Source organism: Rhinolophus sinicus, linkage group LG10 (genome assembly GCF_036562045.2).
Source record: "Rhinolophus sinicus isolate RSC01 linkage group LG10, ASM3656204v1, whole genome shotgun sequence".
In the NCBI taxonomy this organism is placed as follows: Eukaryota; Metazoa; Chordata; class Mammalia; order Chiroptera; family Rhinolophidae; genus Rhinolophus; species Rhinolophus sinicus.
The window spans coordinates 6,667,752-6,684,025 of record NC_133759.1 but is presented as its reverse complement, the minus strand read 5'-3'; the positions used below and the strand labels follow the sequence as shown (position 1 = coordinate 6,684,025).

Below are 16,274 nucleotides of genomic sequence, written 5' to 3'. Positions count from 1 at the left end.
CAGACAAAGGATAGAATGTTCAGGCTTGGCTAGGACAAGGGGTAACGAGTGAAGGCTTAAGCTCCCAGCCCTATGACAATGAGGTTAGTAGGGAGTGTTCCCCACTGACACTGACAAGACAAGCACACAGTTCTACTGACACCCAACACTTTATTGTGAAGAATGGTGGTGTGGGAGAGGGAAGCTGGGATGGACAGGACCAGCGCCCATCTCGGGGATTTTCCTGGACATCAGGCGTTCCTCCGTGCAGGTTTAGAGGAAGCACCGTCATGGATGAAATCCCCAGAGGGCAGCACTGTGACCGCCAAACAGCAGGGCCAGGAGAGCCCCCCTACGCACAGCTGGGCCCCTGGGACAGCAGAGCTTCAATGTCAGGCTCAATGTCGATGGTGGGAAAGCGGCGGCTGTACCTGCGCACAGGCACGCCGTCCGGGCCCACCAGGAACTTTTCGAAGTTCCAGGAAACGTCGTTGCGGCATACCGGGGACCAGATGATGAACTTGGGGTCGGTCATGAGCGCAGTGGCGTCGTCACTGGGCGCGGGCAGAGTCTCCCGCAAGAAAGCGAAAAGGGGGTGCGCCTGAGCGCCATTCACCTCGCACTTCTCGAAGAGCGTGAAGTTGGGCTCGAACCCGCCTCCAGGTCGGACGTACTTGAGGCAATTCAGGATTTCTTCGTTCTTGGCGTTCTCCTGCGGGAGGGAAGAGCAGTTGGGACCCGGGGCCGCGAGGAGGGAAACGTTCTGACCGCAAACAAGGAGTGTTTGCATGAGTCATCAGGCTCTTTGCCCTTCTTGCACAATTCCGGGTTGGACCTGAATCCCAGCCGGGCCTAGCGCCGGAGGGAAGCCTGCGGGCGGCCGCCCCTTGGCAATCCTAACCCCAGCTGCACGCCCAACCCACTCTGTCCCGCCCCGCGTACCTGATGCCCGAACTGGTTACACGGGAACCCGAGCACGACCAGGCCCCGGGGCCCGAGGCGCCGCTGCAGCTCGTTCATCTGGGTGTAGTCCCGGACCGTTGTGCCTCAGAGCGACGCCACATTCTCAATGAGCAGCACCTTGCCCCGCAGGGAGCCCAGGTTCACAGGATCCCCGCCCGCCAGCGGGCGCGCGGAGAAGTCATACACCGAGCGCGGGGCCGCAGCCGCTCGCGCAGCCGCCACCAGCTGAGCGGCGCACATGGCCGACGTTTCTGAAGGGGTAGCGCTGGGGACCGAAAAAGGGTCCCGAGCTGCGCCTCCTTTTAATAAGCGGGCGATGGGGTCAGGTGGTGAAAGCACTTTTCCGGCTGCTCCTCCCCCTCGGCCCCGCCTCATCCGGCCTCCGCCCTCCCGGGGCGGGTGACCAGCGAGGCGAGGCGGGAGGGTGCGGCCTGACCGGAAGCGGACACCGCCCAGACCGGAGGAACCGCTGGCGCATCTGGTCGAGACAGGCGGCACAGCGCTGTCACGGCTGCAGCCGGGCGCCCGTTACCCCGCTGGGCGCGGGGGCCAAGGTCTCATAGGTTTCTCAGTTAGGGGTTGGAGCCAGGCCAAGACAGCAGCGGGCGCTGCTCCTGGCCAGAGCACTCCCAGCCTGTGCCATACTACTGTGCTTGCAGTGTGTGCCCTATTGTCGCCAGGTGCAGAGCGAGTTGTGACTTGCGATGATGGTGCGGTTGGCAGCAGCTGCCATGGCAAGTTCTGCGATGAGGCTCCGTGGGTTCTAGAACGGTTAAGTTGGAGGAGGGTGGGCAATGCTAGGAGCAGCCAGAGCTCAGGCTCCAAAAGCCAGCTCTTACTCATTTCCCCACTGTGGGGCTGCCTGGAGCATGTTCACGTCCAGGCCTCTGGGCCCCTCCTACTTTTACACCCCCACCGCGGCACTGCCCCAGCCTCCTGGAGTGGAGCCCAAGGACATGCCCAGCTGTGGACCCTGCCGATGTCAGCCTACCCTCCATACCTAGTCAACTTCATCTGGAGCTCAGTCCTGGAAGTAAGACACAAACTGGACAGGGACTCAGAAAAAAACATCACACTCCAGATTTGTGCAGAATGACTGCTGGGACTGCCCCTTATGTCTCCTCAGGCTGCATTTCCCACCCCATCCCACTCTGAACTTGAATGTGACAAAGATAATTGTTTCCATGTTCTTAGGAGGAGCTAGGTTAGTGCCAGATTGGGGAATGGGGTGGTGGTGGTGAGCAAGATGGTAATTTGCACTCTGAAGGCATCTTCCAGAGCGAGCTAGACTGAATCCATCCTCCCTCTCCCAGCCCAGGAGAGAGAAACACAAACACCAGGATACAGGAAGTTTAGAAAACTGCCTTTATTCTATTAGTAGTTGGAAAAATTAACTGGTACAGAAAAAAAGTTTAGTCAGCTGGAGAGAAGAGAGAAACCGAGCGTCACCCATGAGAACTGGTGGTTCCTCTGGGAGGGAACCTGGATACAGTGAGGAGAAAGCACTGTGAACTAGAGGCTGACCTTGCAGTCCAGGAGACAGATTGTGCCACCTCTGGAAGAGTCTGAGTGCCTCTGGCATGAAACCAAATTCCTATTTACTTAGCCCAGCTCTGGGGAGGGGTACTGGGATATATGGGGATGAAAACAGGATATGGCCATCTTTTATCAGAGAAACTGACAAAACGGGAATTTTAAAAATGAATTTTTCATCTGATTTTATTTTCAAATACACTTTCTTTTTTAAAAAACCAATACACTTTCTGTGGGGATGACAAATATCAGTATTAGGAAATCCAATTATACAAAAAAATACTACATCTAGTCTGGGGTAGATATATTTATTTTTGGTAACATACATTAAGTGGCACTAATTACACAGTAACTATAAGGTAACTAACATGAAACCACAGAACTGTAACTTTGCCACAGCTGCATGGACCTGGGCCTTTTTGGCTCCACATAGTTTGAAAAACCTAGATGGCCACTCCAGAGCTATGCTAATGAAATTTGTTAAGGAATAAAAGCTCTGAAGTGGTGACTCACCAGAGAACTTTGCAGCTGACAGATGATAGGCAAAACTTGTTAGTTATGAAGCAGTTACAGCCTAATTCACAAAAGTTACCGTTTCTCTTTCTAGAAAGAAGCAAGAAGTTAAGAAATTCCTTGAATTAGTGCCTGGTGTGTCAGGTGGAGTGCAGAGGAGGGCTGTTAGAGCAGTGTCAGAAGGACCCCAGTGGATCAGGTGGGTTGGACATCATTAATAATCATGGTTGGCTTCTAAATACTGGTAGCAAGATGACTTCTGATTTGTAATCTTAGGTAAATTATAGATAAATGAAAAAGGCCAGTAATCATACACTAAGATTAATAAACAGCACTTCAAAATTAACCGCATGAGGGCTGTGCTTGCAGCAGGGTTTCACAAGACAAGGCACCCGGATTTTTTCTTCCCACGTCTGGCTTGCAGAGCAGCTCTCGTGGCCATTTCAAAAACCTCCCTCACTCCATCTTTGGTTTTTGCTGAACACTCCATATACCCAAAAGCACCAATCCTGTTTGCCATATCTCTGCCTTCTTCCGGTTTTACCGGCTCCTAGCAAGCAAAGAAAAAAAGAGCATTCAGGTAAGTGTTATATACATACAGTGAATAAGTGTCGAGTATTCAAATTCAGCTAAAAGACTTCTTTTAAAAGCTACCAACCCCCCAGGTTTGAGTTCTGTTTATGAAAACTCATGGTCAGTGACCCCTACCCCAATACATCCGTATCAAACAAGCTCTTCTCTGGGAAATAAAGAGAAAGAAAGGAGAGGCCAGAGAAGTCCTGGAGGGTTAAAGAGGGAGTGAAGGGCAAGCTGTCAATCCAGGGTAAGCCCTTGGTCTTCCTGTAGTTAGCTTCGCAGAGGAAAGAATGCCCATGGAAGGAAATAAATCCTGAGCCTGACATTCAGACAAAACACTTCAGTGGGAGAACCTGGGCTGAAGACCTCAAGGCACTCCTCCTGAAATACGGAAGCCCTGCCACTGGGCACCTGGCTTCTCAGAAGCCAAGATGCCACCTCCAGGATCACTTTTATAAAGGCATCAGGGATCTCTGTCTGGACTGCCTGCCCTCAGAATTTTCCAGCCCTTCAGTTGCCACCAATTTATCTTTGGCCTCACAGATATATCAAGGTAATAACTAGAGAGGGAAATCAAGAGCCTGATAAAGTTCCTGTATCTGGAGCACTAACTACTGCTGTGATGGTCCCTTCTCAGGCAGGCATTCTTTGGGGGCACAGCACAACCTCACAAGAGAGGTTCCGTCTCTTATGACTAAACCCCAGTCAAGAGGGCCACATGAACAGAGAAGCTTCTGGGACTCTCTCTGAAATAGCCTGGCCTAAGAGGGTTTCCGCTGGACTCCCTGACCCTCCACGCTCGGGTCCTTCACGTTCAGCAATGCTACAGGAAGACAGAACCCTGCCCCAGACCATGCCTGCTTCATCTTGGCTAGCTCCCGCCTTGTGTGCTCGTCATTCCGAAGATCCTTCTTGTTCCCAACCAGGATGATGGGCACGTTGGGACAGAAATGCTTGACTTCGGGAGTCCATTTTTCTGGGATGTTTTCTGAAAGAAGTGAAATGCACATAACTTAGGGATACATACAATTCTATCTTAAAGAATCTCTAAGAGCCCTAATTAAATTGCAAAGAAATTACTTCGGATATAACCCCCTTCCCTTAAGCACAGAATCACTGGCTTTCCTGAGTCCCACCAAGCGCAGCCTCTGGAGGTGGAGCCCAGGGAAAGGCTCTGGAGCAACAAAGGATCGAGAACACAGGGTGGCTCCACAATGGTGCCAACCACCCCACGGAGGAGGCTTCCTATCTGTCACTGTTGGCAGGTGATTCTGACCACAGCTTACACAAGGGGGTCCCTGTTCTGGGGCTACAGCTGGCCCAGAGCCCACGTGTTCTCTCTACACCTTGCTCACGGACCCTCAGCATGGGGGACCCCCACCCTGTGTGTTAGTGGTATTTCAAATGGCTGAAGAGTGATTTTTGAAAATGAGTGCTAAGCAGCTGTCGCTTCTTGCCAGTACTGTACTAATCTGGTCAAGTTGAATGTACATCATGGTGGACGAGCGGCCTGGGTTCAACCTCCCACAGCCACACCTTGGGCACATCAATGTCAGGGATAATTTTATACAATGGGGTAACAGTAATATCTACCTTACATAGGGTTATTTTGAGTCAATGCATACAAAGTACTTAGTATGACGATCACTTAAATGGTACTGTTTGTAGTTTGAGACTATTTTAGAAGTAAACCGTTCACTCTCTGATTTCAAGGCCTTGGTGCCTTGTTTTGCAGAGTGTGAGGTCAGTATTATTCAGTCTTTCTGAAGTAAAGTAGCTTCTGCAACATGTGGCCAACTAAGCTAGTGGAATAGTCAGGTTCAAGTCTCTTTATTAGCTAAGACACTTTAGAAAAGGGCTAAAACAGGGCTTTAAAAACACTACTGGGAAATAGCAAGTCACTAGTCCACATGTAGGGAGGTAGCAGACTCAATATGAAGTATTGAGAAAAGGTATGGGCAACCACACCCCACCCCCAAAAAACAAAACAAAACCAAAAAAACGACTGCCCCAAGTCTTAGTCCAAAAGATGGCTTTGTATTTGTATTCGGAACCCACCTACTTTACAAAGTGGACGCATGGCAGCCATGGGAGACCTAAGCTGAAAAGGACCCAGGGCCCAGGCTCAACAGACCCAAGGCTCTAGAACTCTGGCCACTGATGATTCCTTCTCTGAAGATCATGTCTGCTTTTCGGCCACTTGATGCCCAGAAAGGACCTGAAAACCCAGGTGTTGGCCAGGCACACAGGTAGTGACAAACATCAAGCTGCTGGGCTACTCACCTAAACTATCAGGGCTGTCGATGGAGAAACACATCAGTATAACATCGGTGTCCGGGTAGGAGAGGGGCCTCAAGCGATCATAATCTTCCTGCCCAGCGGTGTCCCACAAAGCCAACTCTACCTGTGACAGGAAAAATAAACACAGGCGTGTAAGGTTAATCGCATTACCCACTTTCAGAAGTGATGTTTACTACAGTATATTCAAATGGCAGACTGTCCAAAACAGTAAAACACAGGAGTGTTCACTTTTATTAGAATCAAGCTTGATGGTAGAGGGTGTGTTTAAATTGTTTTAGGTTGAAATTTCTCAAAATCACAAATTTTATGAACAGATACAAGAACAGAATAAAGTGTATAATTAAAGATGTCAAGTCAAAAATAACTCTGTAGCTCCTAAGTAGTATTTAATTATAAATAATATTCTACATTGGAAAGTGGATGAACAAGAGGGAAAATCAAACTGTAAATAACATTCCACCAGGTACAGAAGATAGGGAAAAACCAGACTGAGTAATGTTTCCCAGTATGTCTCAGTCAACCATTTCCATACTTTGTCTTACCATTCTTTTCCAATGTGGAAACATGGAGACAAGAATGTATTTGAGTTGGTGGGTGAGAAAAAGACCATGCTAGGTGTTAGGCAAGGTCTGAGCTGATAGGAAAGGACTCTGGCTCTGCGTTTACTGCTGAAAAAATGTCGGACTGGCTGAAAGCATCACATAGGGTAGGATATGCCCCTCATACCTGGGAACTTGTCCACCACTGCAGCCAGCACTGTCACTTCTTTCAATCAGAGTGGATTTTTAATACCCTCTGTTCAGAGGTCCTTCAGGGCCCAAGGAGCTCTCCTTGTAGTGCTTGGAATGTCCTTCTAGCACCTTCACAGCCCTTATTTCAGTTTCTAAATATCATTACTTCCTTAAATTGATGGCTAATTATCTCTTCCACCCTCAACTTCTGCCCCAGGATGTGTCACTTCCAACCTCCATAAAGCCCCTTGCACTTCTCTCATGCTCACACCATCAGCTTGGTGTGGATCTATGACATATACCCAATCCTCACAACTGGTCTGATCTCAGAATGTTAGAGCTCATTGACTCTCTTCCAAATCCCATTCCCCTGGCCCCTCCACACCTCATGGGTGTTTAGTCAGACACACCCAACCCTGATTATCTCCTGCTAAATGATTCCAGGGTGTTGGGCCTGCCTCATGTCAGAATGGGCCTTTCCATTTTTGGAGGCCTACTTCTGGGACCATGACCTAGAATCTTGGAAGGTTCCCTAGGTTATGTTAGTGCATACTCTTACACAACATTCCCAGATAGTGTCCTCTCTCACTTTGGTGGCTACCAAGTTGCTCTAAGGTAAGCAGCTAGGCTGGGATACCCTCTTCTAGATCAAGCACCTTTCTTTCAGGGTTTCTTCTCCCTGTGTAAGGGGGCTTCCCTATCTTGTCACGGTCAGGCATGTTCAAAGTTGGCAGTGCAAGAAAGACACTAATAATAGACCATTCCTCAAGGTTTTAAGTCAAGGTCCCTAAATTTCTTACGGGTAAGATTCTGATTGTTCTAAGACTCCCAAGCACAGATGACACTGCAAGAGGACAGAATAACCATTACTGTCCCCAAAACATATACACATACATACTGTCAGGTGGCACATTCCCAACTGATGGTCACAGACACATAGTAACCAACAGCTGCTCTCGCTAGAGGGAATGACAGGATAAAACCAGCAATATGCATCCACGAGGCATTTGACAGACAAACCTGACCCTGCTTCCCTCAAGCCCCTGCTCTTTCTGTATAGATCTCAGCACATTTCCACCTCATTTGTCACAACTGTGCCATGTGTCTACACAAAACCAGTCTTCCAGGCCCACAGAAACACCTGTATCCAAGCATTCACACAGAGAACCGACTGAGTTGAATTGGCAACACTCAGTACTGATGAACCACCTGCAGGGTAGGATTCAAGTTCTGTTAGGCTGGAATTTACTGGGTTTCCCCCCCCTCCATGCATTCATGGCCAGAAAAGTGCCTTGTGGTTCTTAATGGCATGACTGCAACTGCATAAAATGGACTATAAACTGTAAAGGAGGTTTTGAGTATGCTATTGTTCAGCCCAATCTGGAAAGTGCTGTGGTGTTTCCAAATGCATTCAGTTAATTCGAGAACCCTGATGTCACTTGTAAAATGGTTTAAGTCGCATTGAGTTGTCATGTCTCTTTAATCTGCTTTTATTTGATATAGTTTCTCAGTATTTCTTTGACTTTCGTAACTTTGATTCTTCTGAAGATCACATCTGCTATTTTGTAGAATGTTCCACAGTATGGGGTTGTCTGGTGTTTCCTCCTGGATAGATTCAACTTAAGGATTTTTGGCAAGGTGATGTAGAATCAATTGCTGCTGTGTCTTCTGCATTCCTCTTATCACACGGTGCACAACTCCCACAACAGGTGATTTTAATTCTTACCATTTGATTAAGGTACTGTTTGCCCGATTTCCCCAAGGAAAGGTGTTTTTCAGTCTTTATAATTAGCAAGTATCTCGTGTAAATGTCCTGTTCCTCATCAAACTTTCACCAACTAGTTTTTACCATCTCCACCCCCAAAAATGGTTTAAGCCACTTTACAAATGAAAGCAGCTCAAAACTTAGGTGGCTTACTCATGGTCACAGAACTAGCAGGACAGCCTATAATGAGGAACCCTAGAATTCTGACCGCTGGCCTAATGTGCTTTCCACATTTGGTGTCACAAACTCGGGGGAGGTAACACAAGGATAGAAAGCGACAGTAGGTAAAGCAGGAAAATGAGAAGGGAGAAAGGAGATGGAATTAAGAAAGCCAGTATACTAGGTGCGAGCAGCAGGAGACATCACTGGATGCCCAAGGGGACTGAGTGTGTTGCAGAAGAGCCCCTTCTTCTAGTTCTCTTTTCAGCCGACCTGTTTGCAGTGGGGAATCTCACTTCTCTTCAAAGGCATACAGAGTGCTGGGTAAGACATTATTTTGACAACAAAAGGGAGCAGAAAATTAAAAAAAAAAAAAAAAAAGTACTCTTAATTCCTGAAGAGTTTGCCCCAGTCCTGCCAGTGGGTTTTCGGGACAGACATAGGAAAACACTGTCCTCACTGACAATAAGGGGTAATTGAAGCAACTGTGGCAGCAGTGTTTATGTTACAGTCAAAAAATGTTTTAAAAAATTAAATGTAAGATGTCTAAATGTCACACTGCTGGTGGTATTGATCAGTATAATTCTTTGAGAAGCATAATTAATAAGAACCTCGTGACCTAGTAATCTCATATTTCTACACTTAATGAAATATGACAGAATAAAAAAAAGTCCATCCATCCAAAGAGGTTCATTCAAATATAAATAGAAAAAAGCACATATATTAAGTCTTCCCCACATGAAATACATATGAATGTGGACAAAGTCTAGATGACAGCATTTAAAAATGAACAAGTTGGGCTCAGACAGCAGGATGAGAATGGATGTCTCTTTTTTGTAACTGTTGTATTATCTACTGAAGGCTGAATTCTCTACAGGCTCTACGAACAGCGTAACATGCAAAACAGCATCTGCTGTTTCAGAAAGTATACTCACCTGCTTTCCATCCACTTCAATATCTGCCACATAGTTCTCAAACACCGTGGGTACATACACCTCTGGGAACTGGTCCTTGCTGAAAACGATGAGCAAGCAAGTCTTGCCACAGGCTCCATCACCGACAATCACCAGTTTCTTCCGGATGGCAGCCATTGCTGCAAACAGGAGACAAAGGTATTATCTAGAGTGCCATACTAGCTTCAGGCTATGAGTCACACTTTTCTGACCATGGGGCACAAGCCTCTATTAGCACACTCAATACAAAATGGTAGTACACCTTTTCCACTTGGCATCAAAAGGTCACACCAAAAACCAATAACCAAAATTATACTTAATGGTAGAAAGACTGAAACCTTTTCCCCAAGATCAGAAACAAGATAAAGAGGTCCATTTTTGTCACTTCTATCCAACATGATACTAGATGCAATCAGGCAACAAAGTGAAATAAAAGACACAGATTAGAAAGGAAGAAGCCAAACTATCTCAATTCACAGAGGACAACGTCTTATATATGGAAAATCCTAAGCAATCCACTAAAAAACTATTAGAACTAATAAAAAATTCAGCACGGTTGCAGACTATAAGATAAACATACAAAAATCAATTGTATTTCTATATCCCAGCGAAGAAAAAATTCAAAATGAAATTAAAACAATTTCATTTACAACTGCATCAAAAAATAAAATAGGAGTAAATTTAATAAAAGTACAAAACACACTGAAAACAACATTGTTGAAATAAATTAAACATCTAAATGGAAAGACATTCATATTTATGAACCAGAAGACAATATTAAATGGCAGTATCTTCCAAATTAATCTACAAATTCAACACAATCCTTATCAAAACCCAGCTGGCTTCTTTGCAGATACTGACAAGCTGATCAGAAAATTCAAATTGAATTCAATGGACCCAGATGGCCAAATAATTTGAAAAAGAACAAAGTTACAGGATTCATACTTCCTGATTTCGAAACTTACTGCAAAGCTACAGTAACCAAGAGAGTGTTGCACTGTCATAAAGATAGTCATAGATCAATGAAGTAGAAATGAAGAGTCCAGAAATAAGCCCTTACATTTCGGGTTAAGTGATTTTCAACAAGGATGCCAAGACAATCAATCCAATGGAGAAAAAAGTCTTTTCAACAAATGTTGCTGAGATAATCGAATAGATACATTTGAAAGAATGAAGTTATAACCCTGCCTCACATCATATACAAAAATTAACTCAAGGCCCAAAGAGCTAGAACCATAAAGTATCTTTAATTTAAAAAATGTGATAGCTGCGAGAGACTCACTTCAGACTGAAAGACATATGAGGTGTGATCAAACAACACGGCGAATATTTAAATAAAATAAAAAAAATTACAATAAAAGACACATTGCCATTAACCCCCCTCAAAATACTCCCCCTTGCTTAGAACACACTTATCCCATGGTTCTTGCCACTTTCTGAAGCAGTTCTGGGAGTCCTCTTTCACCGGTGTCTTTAATTGTGCTGTCGTGGCTGCCTTGATGTCTTGAATCATTATGACTTTGGGGAAGAGCCAGAAATCTCATGGTGCCAGATCCGGTGAATAATGTGGATGAGGACACACTGTGATGTTTTTATTTGACAGAAATTGCCATATACCAGAAGTGATATGGGACACGGAGCATTGTCATGATGGAGGATGATTTACAGCACACTTTAAAATACACCGTCTCTCAACCATAACTCTCACCTGACTGACTGCACCGAACAAGTTGCAACTTGTCACACACTGTTACTAAGGTTTGACATGCTGCTTCCCGTATTAAAGATCCCTGCCTTTCCCTTGGATGGCACTCAGCAGCAGCATTCACCGTATTTTGTGATCACAATGGAAAGGCTCCGAGTCACACATCGCTCCTGGTACGGCAATTTCTGTCAAATGAAAACATTACGGTGTGTCCTCATCCACTTTATTTATTGGGTCTGGCACTGTGCGACTTCTGGCTCTTCCCCAAAGTCAGAACGACCATGAAAGGTATACGTTTTGAATCAATTCAGGACACCGAGGCAGCCACAACAGCGCAACTAAAGACACTCACGAAAGAGGACTTCCAGAACTGTTTCAGAAAGTGGCAAGAACGATGGGATAAGTGTGTTCAAAGCAAGGGGGAATATTTTGAAGGGGATTAATGGCAATTTGTCTTTTATCGTAACTTTTTTTAAATTTAAACATTCACTGTATTGTTTGATCGCACCTCATACAGAGACTGAAAGTAAAGGAATGGGAAAAGATTTTCATGAAAATGGAAAGGAAAAAAAAGCTGGAATAGCAGTACTTATACCAGACAAAATAGACTTCAAAACAAAGGCTATAACAAGAGACAAAGGATCCACTAATCCCACTTCTGGGTATTTATCCGAAGAAACCCAAAATTACTTTAAGGGGATGTGTGCATCTCTATGTTCATTGCAGCATTGTTTACCATGACCAAGATGTGAAGGCAGCCTGGGTATCCATCGATGGATAAAAAGATAAAGAGGAGGTGGTACATATATACAATGGAATATTACTTGGCCATGGAAGGGAATGGGTTCTTGCCATCTGCGGCGGCATGGGTGGACCTAGAGGGTATTGTGCTGAGTGGAGTACGTCACAGAAAGACAGGTGCAATATGATTTCACTTATATGTGGAATCTAAAGAACAAAGTGAACAAACAAAACAGAAACTCATAGATACAAAGAACATTTTGATGGTTGCCAGGTGAGAGGGTTGGTTAGGGGTGGGGGCAGTGAAAAAGGGGAAGGGATTAAGAAGTACAAATTGGTTGTTACAAAGAAGTCTGGGACATGTAGGGTATATAGCACAAGGAATTTAGTCAATAATATTGTAATTACTATGTATGGTATCAGAAGGGTACTTAGATGTATCAAGGTGATAAATGGGAGGGGGTTGGGGGAAGGGTGGAAAAGGTGAAGGGATTAAGAAGTACAAATTGATAGTTACAAAATACTCATGGGGATTGCTCCTTAAATTATATAAATGTCTACCCATTATGCTGTATACCTGAAATTAATATAAAGTTCTGAATGTCAACTGTAATTGAAAAATTTTAAAAGGGGGGAAAAGGTGAAGGGGAATAAGAGGTTCAAATTTCCAGATATAAAACAAGTCATGGGGTTGTAATGTACAGCATGGGAATATAGTCAATCATATTGTGACAGTGTGATATAGAGTCAGATGGTTGTTGGACTATGATGGTGATCACTTCTTTAGGTGTACAAACGTTGAATAACTATGGTGTATACCTGACACTAATATAATATTGTATGTTAGCTATTATTTTTTATTTTTTAAGCTACTATTTTAATAAAAAAAACTTTAAAAATGCGATAAAATATACATAAAATTTACCATTAACAATTTTTAATTGTACAGTTTAGCAGCATTACATATATTCATACTGTTGCGCAAACATCACCACCATCCGTCTCCAGAACTTTTTTCACCTTCCAAAACTGAAACTCTATCCTCATTAAACATTAACTCCCCATCCCCCTTTCCCCTCCCTCCCACCCCTGACAACCACCGTTCTACTTTCTGAAGTCTATGAATTTTACTTGTCTAGCTACTTTATAAGTGTAATCAGACAGTATTTGTCTTTGTGACTGGTTGTTTTCACTCAGCATAACATTTTCAAGCTTCACCCATTGTTGTAGCATGTGTCAGAATTTCCTTTCTTTTTAAGGCTAAATAACATTCCTGTGTGTGTGTATACCACATCTTGTTTACCCATTCATCTCCTGGTAAGACATTTGAGTTACTTCTACCTTTCAGCTATTGTAAATAATATATGTTTTACAATATATTGTGAATAGTATATTCACAAATATATTTATCACCAGCAAGCAAAGAAAAAATAAATTGGATTCATAAAAAATTTTAGAACTTTTGTGCTTCAAGAGTTATCAAGAAAATGAGAAGACAACCCACTGAATAGGAGCAAATGTTTACAAATTACATATCTGATAAAGGACTTGTATCTAGAATATATAACTTTTACAACTCAACAAAAAAAGCAGCTTAGGTGGGGTGGTCTGGTTCAGGGTCTCTCTTGAGGCTACAGTCAAGATGTTGATTTGGATCCAGAATATACAAAGAACTCAATAATAAAAAGACAAAAAATCCAATTTAAAAGTGAACAAAGCATCTGAATAGATATGACCCAGCAATTCTACTCCTAGGTATATATCCAAGAGAAATGCAAACATGTCCACACAAAAACTTGTACACGAATGTTCATAGCAGCATTTGTTATCCATCATAGTCAAAAAGTGGAAACAACCCAAAAGTCCAATAACTGAATGGATAAACAAGATGTGGTATACCCATACAATGGAATATTATTCAGCAATAAAGGGGGAAGTACAGATACATGCTATACCATGGATGAACCTTGAATGTTACGTATGTGAGAGAAGCTAGTTACAAAGAACCACATACTGTGTGATTCTACTTATGTGAAATGTCCAGAGAAGGCAAATGCAGAGACAGACAGTAGATTAGTAGTTGCCTAGGAAAAGGAGGAAGAGGGAATAATTTCTAAGAGAATTGTGGGGTTTCTTTTTGGGATGATGAAGTTTTTCTAAAATGACTGTGCAACTCTGAATACACTACACACCACTGAATTGTACACTAAATGGGTGAGCTGCAAAGTATGTGGGTTATATTTCAATAAAGCTGTTACCAAAAAACATCCATTAACAAAAACAAAAAAACCAAACCAGACATGCAGACTTCCTCCCTGACTGTTGGTGAAGACTAACAGTCAGTCACCCCAATTACCACCATTCCCTCTTGGAACAGCACTCCAATTTTCACTTTGTTGCCCAGTTAAAAGACTTTATTTCCCAGTTTCCCTTAAAGCTAGGTATGGCCATGTACAAAGCTCTAGCCTATGAGATGTAATCAGCAGTATCGTTTGGGACTTCTAGGAAGTCTTTCTTAAAGAGAAGTTCTATGCCTGTCCTGACCCCCTACCTCCTTCCTGCTGCTTAAACCTCCAGCCAGGGCAGCTTTGTAAACAGCCACACTCTGGAATTGGAGGAATCAAAGGCAGACGGAGCCTGGATCCCAGAGGATCTGGGGAGCCAGCATGTTAGCCACAGACTATCTATTTCCACACTTCTTTTATGTGAACGAAAACTAAGTAACTGTCTTGTTTAAGGTGGTATTTTTCAGGTCTCTGCTACTACCTAGAGTCAAACTAATCCTCAACAAAACACATGCATTGACAAAACCACGATGTCTAAAGGGAATGTTTCCCAAATTGCAGTGGCTGAGACAATCCACCGGGGTACATGAAGGGAACATCAGAAACTCATCTTTTTCAGTCTAGAAAACATAACAAATTTAGCTTTAAAATTTAATATAAACTCATAAACAGAAGGTTCCATAATGGGAATGGCTGACAGTGCTGCCATCACTCATTTGCAAGTTCTCAGCAGTGACATATTGCAGTGACTATGTGACTAAATGCATACACAGACATATATTATGCTTTAACCAAACGCACAGTATGATCTAGTGATTTTTAAAGATTTTTTTTTTGCAAAAAAGTAGTGGATTGAGGATAGTACTAATAATGAAAGCACAATAATAAGCATATACATGAGGAGAAATGTGCTCATTATAATTTTTTTTAAATTGGGGAATATTGGGGAATAGTGTTTTTCCAGGACCTATCAGCTCCATTTCAAGTCGTTTTCAATCTAGTTGTGGAGGGCACAGCTCACTGGCCCATGTGGGAATCGAACCAGTGACCTTGGTGTTATGAACACTACACTCTAACCACTGAACCAACTGGCTACCCTACTCATTATAATTTTTTAAACAACGGGACATGCAATCGAAACAATACCGCATTGAGACCAGTCATTTAAACTAGAGCCCAGCACGCTGGCCAGCCACTCAGTGCCTATATCCCTCCTTCCCTGCATTTTTGCTTTGGATCTCCATGGATATGGGAACTCCCTCGAGGTTCTGCACTTGTTTCACTTGTGTTTTGTCTTCCAACCAGACTGCAAATCACCTCAGAGTGAAGAACATCCGAAATTTCTTTGCAGTCTTATGCAGTTTAGCATTTTCGTGGGCATGTAGTAGGTATTAAGTAAATCCAAAAATAAAACAATTTTTTTTTCAATGAGAAAGGAGCTAGATTACCTCATTTCTAGTCTCCCAGGAAATAATCCAGAGCACAGACACAAATGAATTTACCTCATAAAAAGTCCTTCCTCTACGTTGTCTGCCTGCTGACATCTTGATAGGATTCGTAAGCAATGTTCTGTTTTCCTCATGCTCTCAAATTCCTGTCAAGATTTTTATACTTTATACATCTCCTCAGGCCTAACTTGTATCTGTTTGTGCCCCAAGTCAAACACCCTTACAGGATGCAAACAAAAGAATTCATCAGGAATCCCCTGGTTCAAGAAAAGGCTCCATCTCTGAATAGCATCCTTCCTAGAAGGCACTCAATTCTCGAGAAATTCTCTCAATTGAATGTGCTTAAAGACACACAAAATGAAAATGAGAAACCAAACAGGCTCTAGAAAATTTTCCTTGGGGGAACTTTGGCCCAGGAAATGTGTAAAACCATGCAGCCTCTACTGATGACAAAAACAGGAATTATAATTATGGGACAAAATAAAAATGAAAGCCTACAATTACAAGGTGATTTCTGGGACGCTGCGTGGCAGTCTGGTAATACAACTAGAGATGCTAAGACGTGAAAAGTACAAACATTGGAAGATGAAACTTGCTGTTATTTCCTGAAATGGCCCAGGAA

The 16,274-nt window shown here is 43.6% G+C and overlaps 2 protein-coding genes across 2 annotated transcripts in view; both read right to left on the bottom strand.

Moving 5' to 3' along the window:
* Positions 1-130: 130 nt before the first annotated feature.
* GPX1 (glutathione peroxidase 1) lies at positions 131-1,350 on the bottom strand. Its single transcript, XM_019723860.2, has 2 exons — positions 922-1,350; positions 131-691 (listed from the first exon to the last, which is right to left on the bottom strand). The coding sequence occupies exons 1-2, from the start codon at positions 1,315-1,317 to the stop codon at positions 332-334; spliced, it is 756 nt and encodes a 251-aa protein (XP_019579419.2). The 5' UTR covers positions 1,318-1,350; the 3' UTR covers positions 131-331.
* Positions 1,351-2,284: 934 nt separating this feature from the next.
* Positions 2,285-16,274, bottom strand: part of RHOA (ras homolog family member A) — a 50,731-nt gene continuing 36,741 nt past the window's right edge. Inside the window, exons 3-6 of the mRNA XM_019723861.2 lie at positions 9,456-9,613; positions 5,848-5,968; positions 4,422-4,552; positions 2,285-3,538 (exon numbers count right to left, since the gene is read on the bottom strand). Coding sequence (XP_019579420.1) covers positions 3,365-3,538; positions 4,422-4,552; positions 5,848-5,968; positions 9,456-9,611 — 582 coding nt within the window. The 5' untranslated portion in view covers positions 9,612-9,613 and the 3' untranslated portion in view covers positions 2,285-3,364. The remainder of the gene's footprint in view (positions 3,539-4,421; positions 4,553-5,847; positions 5,969-9,455; positions 9,614-16,274) is intronic.